This window comes from Passer domesticus, chromosome 18 (assembly GCF_036417665.1).
Source record: "Passer domesticus isolate bPasDom1 chromosome 18, bPasDom1.hap1, whole genome shotgun sequence".
Lineage (NCBI taxonomy): Eukaryota > Metazoa > Chordata > Aves > Passeriformes > Passeridae > Passer > Passer domesticus.
In genome coordinates this window covers 4532804-4549074 of record NC_087491.1, presented here as the reverse complement: position 1 = coordinate 4549074, position 16271 = coordinate 4532804, and the positions used below count along the sequence as shown (strand labels likewise).

At 64.6% G+C, this 16271-nt stretch overlaps 1 protein-coding gene across 1 annotated transcript; it reads left to right on the top strand.

The window, feature by feature from the left end:
- Positions 1-182: 182 nt before the first annotated feature.
- On the top strand, positions 183-16229 carry AKNA (AT-hook transcription factor). The gene is given in 23 exon segments (XM_064393275.1): positions 183-337; positions 5736-5994; positions 6107-7020; positions 7443-7517; positions 7994-8153; positions 8306-8463; positions 8847-8906; positions 9008-9108; positions 9237-9423; positions 9506-9633; positions 9720-9893; positions 10062-10263; positions 10355-10461; positions 10614-10701; positions 10703-10835; positions 11000-11186; positions 11437-11610; positions 11694-11797; positions 11962-12108; positions 12197-12298; positions 12804-12914; positions 13134-13284; positions 13533-16229. Coding segments are annotated over 22 exon segments (3888 nt in total). The 5' UTR covers positions 183-337; positions 5736-5846; the 3' UTR covers positions 13810-16229.
- Positions 16230-16271: the final 42 nt, after the last annotated feature.

Here is a 16271-nt window from a genome sequence, read left to right as displayed (position 1 = left end):
CCCGCCAGGGGGTGCCCGCGCTGCATAAATTATGCCAATGAGATTCCCTCAGCCGCGGCTCTGATTGGCCGCCAGCCGCGGGATATGCAAATAAAAGATGGGCGGGGTTTATGCTGACGACCTCCCGCTCCGCGCGCGGATTGGCGGAGTGCGGCGGGTATGCTAATGAGGGGAGGCCACGCCCCCTGGCGCCGCGGGCCGCGCTTTTGTCCGGCGGGGCCGGGCCGGGCTGGATCGGGACCGGGACCGGGACAAGGACCGGGATCGGGATCAGAACGGGGATCGGGACCGGGACCGGGACCGGAGCCGCCCAGCGCCGGCCGGGCCCTCCCTACAGGTGGGCAGCGCGGCGCTCGCGGGGTGAGGGAGCCGCTCCAGCGGTGCCCGCGGGCCAGATGTGCCCCAGCTGTGCCCGAGGGGGCCGGGAAGGGCTGCGCTGCTCCCTGCAGCCGCCCGCTGCAGCTGGAGGGAAGGACAGGGGCCCCGGGGCGCCGCCGGAGCCACGGCTGGAGGCGCAGCTGGAGGCGCAGCCCGCGGGCCCCATCCCGGGGCCGCATCCAGAGCTGCCGGCTCTGCTGAGCCCGGCTCTGCTGAGCCCGGCCCGGGCAGGGCTGGCTGGCAGCCGGGAGCTGCCGGGGTCCCTGGGCGGAGCGGGGGCACCCCCAGCCCCGGCGGGGTCCCTGCGGCCGAGGATGCGGGACACGGCGGGGGATGCGGGACACGGCGGGGGATGCGGGACACGGCGGGGGATGCGGGACAGGCGGGGGGATGCGGGACACGGCGGGGGATGCGGGACACGGCGGGGGATGCGGGACACGGCGGGGGGATGCGGGACACGGCGGGGGATGCGGGACAGGCGGGGGGATGCGGGACACGGCGGGGGATGCGGGACACGGCGGGGGATGCGGGACACGGCGGGGGGATGCGGGACACGGCGGGGGATGCGGGACACGCCGCTCCCGGCCGAGGCGTGTCCGCCCCACGCCATCGCAGCCTTCGTGGCCCCGAGGAAACTTGTCAGAACTTTTCTTCTGGCGGTGCCTCCTCCCCGCCGGGGCCGGAGGATTCCGGGAGGGTTTCGTCAGGGGCCGCGGAGGCGGCTCGGAGGCACGGCCGGGGCCGGGAGCTGCCGGCGGCTCCTCCGAGGAAGTTGCCGGGGCAGCGTTCAGCTTCAGTTCCGTGTTTTATTTAAAGGGCAGCCGTGTTCATGGCAGCCGCTGGTGCCCGCGGGTGTCGCGGGTTGTCCCGTGCTCCGCCGCAGCCTCTCGGTGCCTTCCGGGCAGGGCTTAAGTCGCTTCTTAAAGTTCAAGGGCAGGCGGGGAGCGCGGCAGAGCGGGCACTGCCCCTACGGGCTGGGAGAGATGGGGATGGAAAAGCTCCAGGGAGAGCTCAGAGCCGCTCCCAGTGCCTGAAGGAGCTCCAGGAGAGCTGGAGAGGAACTTTGGACAAGGGATGGAGGGACAGGACACAGGGAATGGCTTCAAACTGACAAAGAGCAGGATTGGATGGGGTATGGGGGGAAATTCTTTGCTGAGCGGGGTTGAGGCCGTGGCACGGGGAAGCTGTGCCTGGTTCACCCCAGCACAATCCCCCGGCCGTGTCCCCGCCGCCTCTGTGCCCTGTGCTAAGAAGGGATCTCCGTGGCACCGGCTGCGGCGCGGGGACAGCGGCAGCGCCCTCCAGACGGGGATTAAGGCTGTCTGTCTGTCCTTCAGGGCATTGCGGCCATCCGCCCCCGGCCCTGCGCCCGGGGTGTCCCAGCGAGGACAGGAGGTGCCAGGGAGGAGGGAGGAAAGAGCTCTCTGTCATGTCGTGGGGTTTTGCTTCGGTGCAAGTGCTGGAAAAAATGACATTTCCGTGGTGTTTTGGTGCCTCTCCATTGGGGTGTGCCGGTATGGAATTGGGGTGACACGTGGGCTTTGCAGTGATGGTGACAGGCGTGTGCTTTCAGGGGATGAAGGAGATTTGTCAGGCTCTTCCTCGCTGTGATGGTCCCTCCCTTGTTCTAGTAGGAAATAATGCAAACTAAGAACGCAGCATTTCCGCTTTTCTGCCCTCTTTCATGCCTATGAAAACGGGGCTCTGTGGGCTTTAAAAAAGGGTTTATACACCAGGAATTTCTCCCTCCTGGAGCGCAGACATCCCTTGCCAAGTTTCAGCCCGAGGCCGTTCTGGCCTCCTTCAAACCTCTCTAAAAGAGATGCAAAACATCCATCCCGTGCCTGGGATGGGGTTAAGCCCCCCTGCATCCCGGATGGGCACGGATGTGCAGGAGGAGCTTTAACCCGTCCCGGGCAAGGGATTTGGGGACAGGAGGGTAATTCCACATCACTCAGAGAATGCGGGGATGGAGGTGTGGGGTGTAGAGCCCCCCCATCCCCCCTGCTCTGCCCGGGGTTGACAAGGCAGTGAAGGCAGAGTGACAGCAGCCCTGTCCCCCCCTTCCCTGTCACCGAGCGAGCCCTGGGGCGGAGGATGCTCCTGTCTCCTCTGCTGTCACCACGGATAAACCCGGGAGCCACGACGGCTTCGTGCTGGCCTTGGTGGCTGCTGCTCCCCTGCCCACACGGGATGAGCTGGGCGGGATCAGCCTCGCACCTCGGTCTTTGCCGCGGGCAGGGAGTGGGGCAGGGATGGGATCGGGGTAGGGATGGGATCAGGGATGGGATCAGAGCAGTGAGTGGGACAGGGATGGGATCGGGGCAGGGAGTGGGACAGGAATAGGATGGGGCAGGGATGGGATTGGGGCAGGGATGGGATCACTGCCTGCAGAAAGGATCGGGGCTTTGGAGGGACAGACAGACACCTGGCAGCACCCAGCACTGCTGGCAGCATCCCTCCCTCGGCTGAGCCCCTCTGCCCTGAGCCACAATTTGGGACAGCCCTGGCTGGGATTTGTAGGGCAGGAGAGGGGTGGAGGGGCTGGGGCAGAGCACAGTTCAGGGTTTTCTAGCTGAGGCTTTTAAATTTCTTTTCAGCTTTTTTTCCCAGTTGCATGTTGCAAAAATCCTGGCTTTGCAAGAGGAAAATTAAAATATATGGATATATTTCTGCACACACATTTGGGATTGTTTGTGTTTGATTTGTGGCTGCTGAGCATGAAGCCACATCATTTTTCAAGCTTTTCTGTGCTCCCATAAGAGTGAGAAAATCACTTAGAGGGGGGAAAAGAATCTGAGATTTTTTTGCTCTTGCCACTATGACCATCAGCAGAGGGATTTTCTGGGAAAGCAATAACTGTGGCTGGGTTTGGAAGTGGCTCATGCAGAGTGCAGCTGCTGTGGGCTGTGCATGGGGGAACCACTGCTCAGAAATGGGGTGACAGCGTGTGGGTTAGCCATGGCCTCCTTCAAGACATGCACAAGCCCCATCCCCTGCCTGGGATGGGGTTAAAGGAATGCCAGAAATGGGTTGGGAATGTTTTAACCCCCTTCTTCCCAAGAGAACAGCCCCCCAGGTGATGGGGTTACTTTGAGTTAGGTCTTAACGAGCTCTTAGAGAACTTATTACACTTGAGATAGCTTAGTTGCTTTTAATGGTATCAAATGAGTAGAATGGTTTTTGAGGTAGTGTTGGAAACAGAAACAGGTTTAATAAAAGGCAAAATAATAAAGCTCTTATAGAGAAAAGCTGAGTTAGGGGTAAGAGGTTTTTATTTTTGTTAAAACACCCCACAAAAGCGATTATTTCCTTTGTTCTCTTCTTTTTTTAAATTGGATTGTTTAGGTGGGCCTTTTTGGCCTTTGTCTAATTGGGCAGCCCCGGGTTTGAGGTGAAGTCCTCAAGGTCTTGTGAGATGTCTTTTTACCTATTTGAGGAGAGAAACTTTAGGGCTTTGTGTCTTTGTAAGTAGACAAGAATGATTTGGTCACTCTGTGAACAGAAAACACATTCCTACACCCAGCTCCTTTCACCCAGCACTCTCCTGGGGAATCCTGGCCATGGTGTTTGGGGCTCCTCGTGGCTCTGGGATCCCACAGGGCTCCAGGTGGGATGGGAGGCACTCGGTGGGGGTCGCTGGGATGTGTGTAAGGACTTGGGGCTGGAAACATCCCAGCTGAGGGAGGAGCTGAAGCCAAAATCCCTCTTTGGTTTCAGTAGCTCAGGGTCTGAATAATCCCATGGGCAGCCCTGTCCCTCCCAGGGGCAGGAGAAGCTGTGGAGCATCTTCAGATGTGGGGAATGGAGTTATCCACTCAGTGTGGGGGGGAAACCTCATCCAAACCCCTCAGGAGGTTTGCAAGACCCTAAGGGATGCTTTGGGGTTTGCTCCTGCTCGGAATGCCCCAAGGATGCAGGCAGGGCTGGGAGCAAGGCTGGTGCAAGGATGATGCCCTTGATGCCAGGTGGTGCTGGAAAATAACCTCCAACCTCACAAACACCCAAGGAATTTGCAGAACCGAGGCTTGGGAGGGGATGAGAGGACTTCTCCCAGAGTATGTGGGTGCTGTGGATAGGTTTACTCCTCATCACCACCATCCCTGAGCCAGCAGCACCCCAAAATCACTGCAGCACCCCCGGGCTAAGAGCAGCCACCCCCGGCATTGTGCTGTGGTTTCATTAGCTCGTCAAGCTGTCCTCTGCGTGCCACTAATTACACATTAACGAGCTGGCTTAATTGGCTGCCTGTGAATGTGCCAAGACAATGCCTGGGTGCAGCCACAGCATCGCTGGGAGTGTGAGCAGCATCCCAGGATGGGGCCAGCTGCACCCTCCCTTTGGAAATCTGGGGGAATTTCCAAGGATGGCTGAATTTTGGGGGGTTTAAAGCTCAATTTTAGGTCTCCTGGAAAATCCTCATGCTGATGTTTTTTGGGCCAACTGCTGATGGTCCCAGGGATCTCCCTCGCCTCTCTTCCTACAGCATTTTGCTCTGAATTGGATTAAAAAATAAAGGTTTTGATAGAAAATGCTGCAGGAAGAGGGTTCAGCCCCCACTGCGCAGGGCCGGATGGGGTTAGAACGTCTGTGGCCACCTGCAAACTTGCAGGAAACATAATTTCCTCCTTCTGCAAAAGCTCGGCTGCCCCACAGGCACAGGAAGGTTTCGGGGGGCTCAGCAGGGGTCACGGTGATGGGGATGTCCTGGGGCTGCTGGTGCAGGGTGAGTGTCCCCTGCATGGGACTGGTGGTTTGGTCCCCCAGGCCAAAATTTGGGCTTGTGGGGCTGCAATCCAGCAGAGGGGACCCTGGTTGGAAAACCCCGTGGCCTTTCTTGCCACACGCCACATTTGGGGTTTTGGCTTCCGGCGTTTCTCCAGCTGCTGGTGGAAACCCCGGGTGGGGGTGAGGGGGGAGCTCATGCTTTGGGATCATCAGGGAATTTGTGTGTCAGGTCTCTGCTCTGACCCCACATCCAGAGGGGTCTTTGGGGTGCTCCTGCCTCCCCAGCACTGTTGGTGGAACCAGGGTGTGACTGCCCAGCTGGGGTGACATCCACAGGGTGCCAGCATGGCCTGGGTGTTCCCGGGGTGGGGGGACAAACCTTTTTGGGTGTCCCTGAGGGGCTCCTTCCCCACGAGGACCTCACGGCTGGCAGAAATGTGGCAGCTCCAGCTTTGTGGTGGGACGCAGAGTGGGGGGGTCTGATCCGAAGGTGTCCCCCTGTCATCAGGGGTTGCTTTTGTCCCCGAGATTTGGGGGACAGGGAAGACCCTGCCAGCGTGGGGGAGACCCCTCAAACAGAGCCCACCATGTCCCGCTGAGCATCCCTCCCTCTCCCCCGGCCCCCCCAGGACGCGGCGGCGATGCTGTGACCTACATTCGCGACAAGGAGGTCCCCAGCCCGCCGCCACCGCCGCCGGGCCATGAAGCGACACAAGTGAGGGCCCGGCGCGCCCGCGGCCATGGCCAGCCCGGCACCATGGACACAAACAGAGCTGACGCGCTGGCAGGGCGAGGAGGAGGAGGAGGAGGAAGAAGACGACTTCGAAAGGCGGATGGACGAGGATGGGGTCATCGGCCTGGGGGAGGGTGCCAGCAGCCCACCGTGGGGTGAGTCCTGCCCAGAAAGGGTGGTCCCCGGTGTCCCAGGAGCTGCTGGAGCGGGGGGCCGGGGACACACGGGTGCGGGTGGCGACAGCCCCGCGGTGCCGGTGTTTTGCAGGTGACAGTGAGGACCTGGAGGAGGGGTCCGCGGCAGAGGAGGGGCGATGGCACCCGCGGCAGGAGGAGGACGAGGAGCGGGGCAGCTCCGGGGGGGACGAGGGGCCCTGGGGGGCAGAGAGCGATGGGGACCCCTACCCCGAGCTGTCCTCCGGGGGCCGCTGGGGCTCGGGCTCCAGCGGCAGCCCCGAGGCGACGGGGGAGGGCCGGGCTCTGTGCCAGCCCCGGGGCTGCAGCACGGACGGGGGGGGCACCTCGGGGCTGTCAGACACCAGCCCTGGCCCTGGCACCCCGTCCCGCCAGCACCGGGGCTGGGGCACGGCCGGGGCCACCACCGGGGAGCACAGGCAGGAGTGGAGCCCGAGGCGGAGCCGCCCCGTGCAGCTCTCCGCCCATGGCCCCGGCCCCGAGCGTGTCCCTGGCACAGCGCTGGCACCTGCTGGCTTGGCACCCTCCGGGCAGCCCCAGGGCGCTGGGAATCCCGCGGCACCCCAAGGGCACGGCAGATCCCGGGTGCCCAAGAAAGCAGCGCCCGCGGTGGTGCCCCCCAGGCCCGCCCGGCAGTCGCGGTCCCTGAGCCCCCGCAGGCGAACGGGTGCCAAGGGGGCGAAGGATCCCCCGGGAACGGGCACCGAGGGCACCCAGTACGGCCGAGGGCGCCTCAACCACCCCCTGCCCGACCTGTCCAAGGTGGAGGCGCGGGTGAAGTTCGACCAGAGCTACCGCCCGCCCCGGGGCCGGGTGCTGCCCGCCCGCCCCCGCGGCCCCATCGCCTTCAAATCCCCGGCCGAAATCGTGCGGGAGGTGCTGCTGAGCAGCGGGGAGGGGGCGTCCCCGCAGCCCCCCAGCACGGCCGGGCTGCCGCAGGAGTTGAGGTCCCCCAGACAAGCGACAGCGCTGGTGCAGCAGCTCCAGGTAACGCCCAGCTCCCCCCGTTCAGCCACTGGGAGGGTCTGCAGGGTGGGGGGAGCAGGGACGTGGGAGTGTCACTGCCTCTGGGACCCCCACGGGGGTGTGGTGCTGGTCACGCCTTCCCGGTCCTGCATGGAGCTGGCGAGGAGGGAGGGAGCGGGGATGTGGGCAGTGCTCAGCCTGGGGACAGGATGCTCGTGTCCCCGCAGTCACCCCCCACAGAGCTTGTCACCCTCAGGATGTTTGTCCCCCTGGGAGGAGAGGGGCAGAGGGGTCTGGTGTTTTGGAGAGGGATTTTCTGCACCCCACCCATGGGACTCCCCCTCCATGCTGTCCCCACACAGGGCTGCCTCCCCCCCTTAGCACCCACCCCTCGGCATCCCCCGTGCCGGGTGCTGTCCCCCACTGGTGTCCCCTCCCCGCAGGACGACTACCACAAGCTGCTGACCAAGTACGCCGAGGCTGAGAACACCATCGACCAGCTGCGCCTGGGTGCCAGGGTGGGTGGGGGCTCAGGGTGCCTCGGGGGGTTCCCCTCTCTGCTCCCCCTCGCTGAGGTTATGTGCTGTGCCTTCCTCCCCAGCCCCCCTCCTCTTCCTCCCCCCGGGGAGCTGCGGTTGAGCGGTCCCAGCCCAGGGAGGGGGGTTGAGGCCGCCGCAGAGCCCCCAGCAGCCCGGGGAGCATCGTGCACCCCTCGCCTGGCAGCGTCCCCTCCGTGCCGGGGCGGTGGCTGAGCCGGGTTGTCCCCGGAATGGCGGGGCACATCTCTGAGATGGCAGGAAGCGCGTCCCCGTGTCACCTCTGCCACCGCGTGGGTGGGGAAACTGAGGCAGGGCTGTGCCAACCGCCCCCCGCACGCGTGTCCCCACCTTCACCGCACCCACTGCTGTGCCCGTGGGGTGCTTCGGGGTGCCCCGGGGCACGGTGGGTGGGTCGGGGTGCAGGCTGGCTGCCCAAACCCGCTCTCCCTGCCCAGGTGAGCCTGTTCTCCGACCCGCCACAGCCCAGCCGCAGCCTCGCCATGGGCACCGTGGCCACCGGGAGCCGAGTGATGACCCTGAGCATCCCGCAGGGGCGGACAGCGGCTCTGGGCACGGCCACAGCCCCGGCCACAGCCCCGGCCTCACCACGTGCAGGTGTGTTGATCCCTGTCCCACACCTCGCAGGTGTGTTGATCCGTGTCCCCTGCCCTCCTGCTCCGGTTCTGGGGGGATTGTCCCCCACAGCCCCCTCCCCACGCTGGTGTCACTGCTGCTGCGGTGTCACTTGTCCTCGTGTTTTCTCGCAGCTGCAGCCCCGGGGCCGCCAGAGCGGGGGGTTTCACCCCAACCTCGGTCCCCTCCTCCGCCCGGGGGGGGCTGCCCCACCTGCCCCGGGCCGTGCTGCTGCCCCGGCCCCCGGCTCACCCGGGCCCTGGCGGGGCAGAGCCGCAGGCTGCAGGCGCAGGTAAGGACCGGGGGGCTGCTGGGGGGCTGGGGCGTGGAGAGGTACAGGAACAGGGAGCTGTGAGGAGGGGTGATTCGGGGGGGCTGCATGGAGAAGGGCTTTCAGGGAGAGTGATTGTGGGGGCTGCAGGGAGGGATTTGGGGGGAGTTCTGCGGGGGGCTATAGGGATAGGCTGGGGGGGCAGCTGCAGAGGGCATCTGGATTGGAGGGGTTGGGGGAGATGTTGCGGGGGGGGCTGGGGAGGGGGAGTTTTGGGGGGAGCTGGGAAAGGGGCTGCAGTGGGGGATTGCTCTGGAGCAGCCCCCGGGGTGTTTCATATGGGGGGTCTAGGGGGTGCGTGGGGGTGCAGCAGGGCCGGGCTCAGCCCGTACAACCCCGGCCAGGTGGAAGCCTTCGAAAGCTGGGTGCGTGCAGGGACTCCCACACCCTCGGAACAGCTCCAGGTGCGTCAGTCCCTTCCCGGACCCCAGCCCGGGGGGCGGCAGGACCACGGGGGGTGCCCGGGGCCCAGCGGACAGGCCCGGACCCCGCTCTTGTGCCGCAGAGATTGAGGATGCTGAAGGACGCGCAGGATGCGCTGGAGCGGGAATACCTGCGGGGCCGGCAGCAGCTCCCGGAGGCTGCGGGGGGGTTCGATCCTGACCGGTGCGTACTCGATCCCCCTGCCACCCCCTCCCCAGAGAGTCCCCGGGGCTCGCTGTTCCCCCAGAGCCCCCAGAGAGTCCCCGGGGGTTGCTGTCCGTCCTGTACTACTGATGGCTGGTGTGTTGCAGGGCAGTGGAAGGAGAGATTTATCGCCTGGGGCTGCGCCTGGAGGGGCTGAAGGAGCGGCTGGAGCCCGGGGGCACGCGGCAGCCCCTCCATCAGCCCCTCCCTCAGCCTTTCCCTCAGCCCCCCTCGCAGCCCCGCTGCCCCCCAGCCCCGTCCCCGCCGCCAGCCGCTCACTCCCCACACCCCGAGGTGAGCTGGGGGTGCAAAGGTTCCCCACCCCACTGCATTTATGGGGAATTATCCCTCTCACCCCCTTGTGCTGTGCTCACAGAGCCCTGCGCTGGTGGAGGATCCTCGGGGGACAGCCGGGGACAGCGAGGGGGTGGCAGGGCGGCTGCCCTGGCCCCTCTGGCACAAGCAGCACCAAGCGGAGGAGGATTTCGGGGACCTGCTGGAGCAGTGAGTGCCCTCACAGCGGGGCAGGGGGGACACGGGCACGGAGCATGTCCCCAAAGCCACCTGCTCCTGCCCGCGGGTCCCCCCAGGTACAAGCACTTCAAGTCCTTGCCGGAGTCGCTGAGCCTGGAGCGGCTGAGCCTGGCGGGGAGCGGGTCCCAGGAGGAGGTGGATGCACCCACGGCAGGGGACGGTGGCCCCAGCAAGGTCCCCTGCAGGACACGGTCACTCGAGGAGGCGCCCAGCCTCGAGCCCTTGCCCTTGTAAGTGCTGTGGAGGTCGGGTCCCGAGGCGGGGGTGAGCAGGAGGTTTGACATGGGGTCTCCAGTTTTACCTCGGGGTTAACGGCCTCCATGGCAGAGCTGGACCAGGACATTTCCCCATCTGGGGTTGCTCTGCCCTATCATTCCTGCTCCATCCCCTCCCCACAGGCACCTCCCGCAGAGAAGAGCTGCGACGCTTCCCCCCAGAGAACCCCCAAACCTGGAGAAGATCCAGGGCCACCCCTCTCCTGCCACCCCTGAGGAGCCACCAGCCTCTGCCAAGCCTGCCCTGGGGGTCCCTGGGCCCCCACGGGTGCCCCTGTCCCTCGGTGGGACAGGCAGCAGTGCCACCCAGCACGGGCCCCGCAAGGTGAGTCCCTGGGACTGTGGGTCCCCCCTGAGAGTCCCCCCAGAGCCTCCCGTGCTGCTGTACCGACCCTGCTGTCCCCGTGCCTCTGCAGGAGCAGCGCATCGTGTCCCCAGAGACCGACAGCGGCTTCGTGGGCTCGGAGGCCAGCAGGGTGTCACCCCCCGTGCACACCCCCGAGCACCATCCCCCCGGCCCAGGGTGCGGCCCTGCCCGCGGGATTTGGGGCACTGAAGAGGAGCAGGGATGGCGGGAGAGGCACTGAGGGTGTGGGGAGCGGGGTTGGAGATGTCAGAGTGCCCGTGGCCTGGGGGAGCCCGGGGGGCTGCCCCCATGACCCCTCCCTTCCCCAGGGCTCCGGGCTCGCTGGGACCTTCCGTCCCCATCCTCCGTACCCCACAGAAGAGACAGACGACCCCGCTTCCCTCCGAGACAGCACTGATGGGCATCTCCCCCCCCGGGGGGCACAGAGGGGGCCCGGCTGCCCCCCAGCAGCCCCTCTCAGAGCAGCTCCCCCCCTCGCTGGGCCGAGAGCGCGGGCAGCGACGGGGGGCCGGACCCCGACGCTGATGGCAGTGAGTACACAGGACTGCGAGGGAGAGAGATCTGGGGGGCCCTGGCTCTGTGGCTCTGGTTTTTGGGGTTCCCAGACCTCCTTGTGGTGCTGGTGTCACCCTCCCTGGAGGGAGTTGTGTTCCAGTCTCTGATCCCAGCTCACTGTGCTCTCCTTCCTCCCCAGCCCACACGGACTCGGAGGTGGGGGACAGGAGCTGTGCCAGCGCCGGTGGCCACCCCCCAGCCATGGCCAGGAGCCCAACCAGCCCCCTGCCCTCTCCCGAAACGCCATCCCCCACCCTCCTGTCCCCCGACCTGCCGTCCCTCGACCCGGCTCACTGTGACCTGCTGGGCTCCCGTCTGGAGCGCGAGTGAGTGCCTGTGTCCCACTGCCCCAAACCAGGCCAGACCCCCCTGGGTGACACAGGGACCCCCCAAAGGCACCCACAGGGCACTGAACCCCAGCCCAGGCTTGGTTTTGGGGAGGGTCCCAGCTGCTGGGTGCCGGTGGTGGGGATGGGGGGTCTGGGAGGGGGGTGCTGATGCTCCCCCAGGGCCACCAGCGCTGCTGGGGTCGCTGCTGGCTGCAGCCCCCTGACCAGGACGTGTGTCCCGGGGCAGCCAGGCCATCCGGGCGCTGCAGGACGAGGTGTGGCGGCTGCGGCGGAGCCTGGAGGAGAGCCTGCTCCGCTCCCGCAGCCATCCCGAGGGAAAAGCCGCTCCTCGTGTCACCCCGGCCAGGAGACAGCCGGTGGCCAGCGAAACATCGGCCCCCCAGGACCCAGCACCCTCGGGGTAGGTGGCAGGGGGGACCTGGGGCGTGTGGGGGTCAGCCTCAGCCTGCGGAGGGGGTGACAGCATTTCTGTCCCCTGTGCAGGGAGCCGAGCCCGCCGGTGCGGGGCAGGGTGGCCCCCGGGGTCACACCCACGCAGAGGGCAAGGTCGGCATCGCTGCCACGGGACAAGCCGCAGCTGGACCTCGGTAAGTGTCCCCACCGGCGTGGGGTCAGAGGGGACACTCTCCCCCGCTGCGTGACACTTGTCCTCCCCAAACACGCGGCAGGATTCTGGGGCTGCAGGACGTGGGGACCAGGTGCTGGTGGTCGCACGGCCCCCGCAGTGCTCAGCCCAGGGCGGGTCCCGCAGGTCTGCAGCGCGGTCCCAGCGGATGCCACCCCCCTTCCCTGTCCTCCGCCGAGTCAGAGCCCTCGCCCGGCGGGCCCCGGGCACCCCCTGCCCTGCGGAAGCACCTTGGGAAGCCCCCGGGGGTGACATTCCAGGGACAGTACGCAGGTGGGTGCTGGTGGCGGTCGGTGGTGGGGCTGGAGGTGGCCGCCCCCAGCCTGGGGACCCTGGCCATGCTGACGCCGGGGTTTGGCAGGGACACGGTACCAGGCGGGGACACCACGTGCCACCCCGGCACCCCGAGAAGAGCCGGGCACCTCGGGCTGTCCCCGATGTCACAGGGGCAGGACGGCATCAGGTGAGTGTCCCACAGTCCCTTCCAGCCTTCCCTACCACCTCTAATAGCTGCTAATGACCTTAATTAATTAACTGGAGAGGTTTAGGAAGGGAACAGACAAACCCATTCCTCATGGCCTGAGGCTCTCCCCACTGTCCCTTGGCCAGACCCCACTTCCCCCCGGGGGACCAGCCTGGGCAGCTCTGGGGAAGCCCTGACCTCGTGGGGGCCAAGCACGGGTCAAGCCCACCTTGCCATCTGCGTTTGTCTGTGCCTGTGTGGGCAGAAAAACATGGGATTCCCTGGGATTGCTGCGATTCCCTGGGCTTCCAGGTGTCACCAGGAGCAGTGTCACCTGTCCCCAGGCCTGTCCCAGGTGCCAGTGCAGAGCCCACCTTTGCAGACCCCCCTTTCCCTGCGGAGAACATCCCCCTCCCATCTCATCAGCCCCCCCAAACCACTCAGCTCTCCCCAACCTTCCCTGGCTGGCAGTGCATGGGACATTGCTGATGTCCTCTCTCCACAGCTGCGTTTGGGGGAGGTGACACCCCCCGGCAGCCCCAGCACAGCACCCCCAGGGGAACGTCCTGCCCCACCTGCCGGGCACCCATGGGCAGCAGGGACACAGCCACACACGGTGGGTGACAAAGGTGACACGTGCCTGGCACAGCTGCTCCCTGCATGGGTGCTGGCTGGTGGGACAAGGAACAACCTCAGCCCCCTGTTGATGCCGGGGGACTGTGCCCACCCGGTGTGGCACAGGGGGTGATGGCACTGGGGCTGCCACTCGATGTGCATGTACCCCATGGGGACATTGAACCCCCATGGGGACATCTAACCACCTTCCTCCCCACAGCAGAGCGTGGCCCTGGTGGCTCCTGTCCCCCAGGCCCCCACGCTGGAGCCGAGAAGCCGGAGCAACCCGGAATTTGGTACTTGGCAGCCAGCCCTGCTGCCACCGTCTGCCTGGCACCCGTCCCCCTCGTGCCTTACGTGCCCTCCATGCTGTAAGGATGCCCTGGGGCTGGCAGGGGGCTCAGGGGGTCAGCACTCCCCAGGGGTGGAGGGGGACACAAGAGGAGCTGTCCCCACCCCAGGGATGCACTGTGGCGTGACACTGCCACCAGCTCCTCTGGGGACAAGCTGTGTTAAGGGGGTGGTGCTGTGGGGTGGGCATCCATGGGAAAGGGATGGAAATAAGGTGCAGTGGTGGCACAGACCCCACCACTGAGCCCGTGTCCCTTCTTCTTCCCAGCTACTGCTCCCCAGCAGTTCCTACCTCAGCCCCAGCCCTGGCCGGGGTCCCCCTCGGTGTCCCTGTGGGTCCCCAGCGGGCAGAGCGTCCCCCCCGGCCCCGGGGCCACCACCGCTGCCTGAGCCTGGACCTGGAGGAGCTGGAGGAGCTGAACTGGTCCCTGGGCCGGGCTGTGGAGGCCGCCCAGAGCGTCAGGCTGACCACCAGCCGCATGAGCCGGGCGCTGGCCGCGGAGCTGGGCCGGCCGCGGGGCCAGCGCGGCTCCTGCCTCTTCTGAGGGCCCCGCCGGCCCCTGCAGGCCCCGTGTGCCAGGAGCGGGGACAGACCCTCAGTGTCCCTGCACTGCACCCTTCCTGCCACACCTGGGGCAGCAGGGCCCCGCTGGCCCCTCCAGGCCTCCTGTGTGCCAGGAGCGGGGACGGACTCTCAGTGTCCCTGCCCTGTGTGTTCCATGACAAACCTATGGCCAGCAGGGACAGAGGTACCTACAGACCTTCTGTGCCACTAGGAGAGGGGACAGACCCTCAGTGTCCCTCACTGTGTGCTCCATGACAAACCTGGGGGCAGCAGGGCCCCACCAGCCCCTCCAGACCCTCTGTGCCCCCAGGAGAGGGGACAGACCCTCAGTGTCCCTCACTGTGTGCTCCATGACAAACCTGGGGGCAGCAGGGCCCCACTAGCCCCTCCAGACCCTCTGTGCCCCCAGGAGAGGGGACAGACCCTCAGTGTCCCTCACTGTGTGCTCCATGACAGATCTGGGGGCAGCAGGGACAGAGGCGCCTCCAGACCCTCTGTGCCACCAGGAGAGGGGACGGACCCTCAGTGTCCCTGCTCTGCACCCTCCCTGCCATGCCTGGGGCCGGCAGGGCCCTGCCAGCCCCTCCAGGCCCCCGTGTGCCAGGAGAGGGGATGGACCCTCAGTGTCCCTGCCCTGTGTGCTCCATGAAAAACCTGGGGCCAGCAGGGCCCCACCAGCCCCTCCAGACCCCCATGCCCCCAGGAGGGGGACGGACCCTCAGTGTCCCTGCACTGCACCCTCCCTGCCACACCTGGGGCCAGCAGGGCCCCGCCGGCCCCTCCAGGCCCCCCGTGCCACCAGGAGAGGGGTGGACCCTCAGTGTCCCTCACTGTGTGCTCCCTGCCACACCTGGGGGCAGCAGGGCTGGAGGTGCCTCCAGGGGCTCCTGCCCTGGCTCCCACCCACTCCTGCTCTCCCTGCAGCCCCTGCATGGCCTGTCCCTCTGTCTGTCCCTCTGTCTATCCGTCTGTCTGTCTGTCTCCAGGACCCCCCAGGCTGCAGGAGGGGCGAAGGCTGGGCAGCAGTCCCCAGCATTCTGCAGCACCCTCCCCTGGGAGCAGCAGGGTGGCCCCGTGTCCCCCCAGGCCGGTGGCCACCCCACCCCGAGCACTTCTGGGGGTGCTCTGACCTCGTGTGGGTCGAGCCCCCTTGGCAGCTGTGTTTACCTCTGTGCCTGTGTGGGCAGAATTCCCTGGGATCCCCAGGATCCCCTAACCCACCCCTTTCCCAGCCTCCAGGCCTCCTCAGGGGGCTGTGCCCTCTGCCCTCTGCCCTTGGACTTGAACCCAGCGGGATCCTCCCTGGGGAAGTTTATTTTTTTGGTGGTTTTTATGTGAATTTTTTAGCTAGTAAGCAGCTAAATCACTCTTTGGAGTGATGATTGATGATCTGTGATATATGTGTATCTATAAATGGATATATCTAGATATAGGCATATCTATATTTAGTTATATGTCTGTATCTAGAGAGACAGATATAAATAGATCTGTGCATGTCCAGATCTCTGTCTGATTCTATAGATATATTTTTCTATAGATACATATATATAAATATTCTGGTTACATTCCAACCCTTAGGGCATTTGTGGGGTTTTTCTGGTCATCCCTGGATGTGGCCACCCACAGCATCATCCAGGCAGAAAATAAAATGAAGGATTTGAGGATTTTCCCCTGGGATCCTCAGGGAAGCTGGGCTGGTGGACGAAAAGTTACCTGCTGAGACCAAAGCAGGTGTGAGTCTGTGGAGCCCCTGCTCCTCCCAGCTGGGTTTCTAAGGAGTTAATTCCTATTTTTTAGGGAAAAGGATGTGGTTGGGGCAGCTTTTCCAGGGATAGGTCCAGCCAAACCCCTGTTCCACCCCCAGCACCTCAACCTGTGTTTATCTGTAGGACTTACCTGAAGTGCCAGTGTCAAATGTATTTATTTTTCTTTTATTTGTTGTACAAATACCCACGTTTGGAGGGGGGATCAGTGAGGGACTCAGGTCTTGGAGCCTTCCAAGCTCCCCCTGAGCCTGATCCTGACATGAGCCCAGAAGGGTTTGGAATGGGGCTGTCTCCTCCTCCTTTTTTTGGGGTGATAGGGCTGGGTTTGGGGGATTTAAAAGAGGTTGGGGGGATTTTAAAGAGGTTTGGGGGATTTTAAAGAGCTTTTATGTGTCTCTGGTTGCCTCTGCTCGTGCCCGTGCCCCAAGCTGGAAGCTGTGACTCCCCCAGCCCAGGCAGGGTGTGATGGGAGCGTGTGGAAAGTGTGGGTAATTATCCCAAATGCAGTAGCCAGGACCAAATGTTGGGGTTTTTTTCCTTATCCCCTATTTTTTAACGCCCAGCAGAGCCACTGGGCTGGTATTTTGTACGAAGAAATCACCTATTTTTGAAGGAAATAAATGCAGTTGGATGACTCGTGTGCTGATTTTCCTTCCCAAAGCCACTCCTGAGGGGG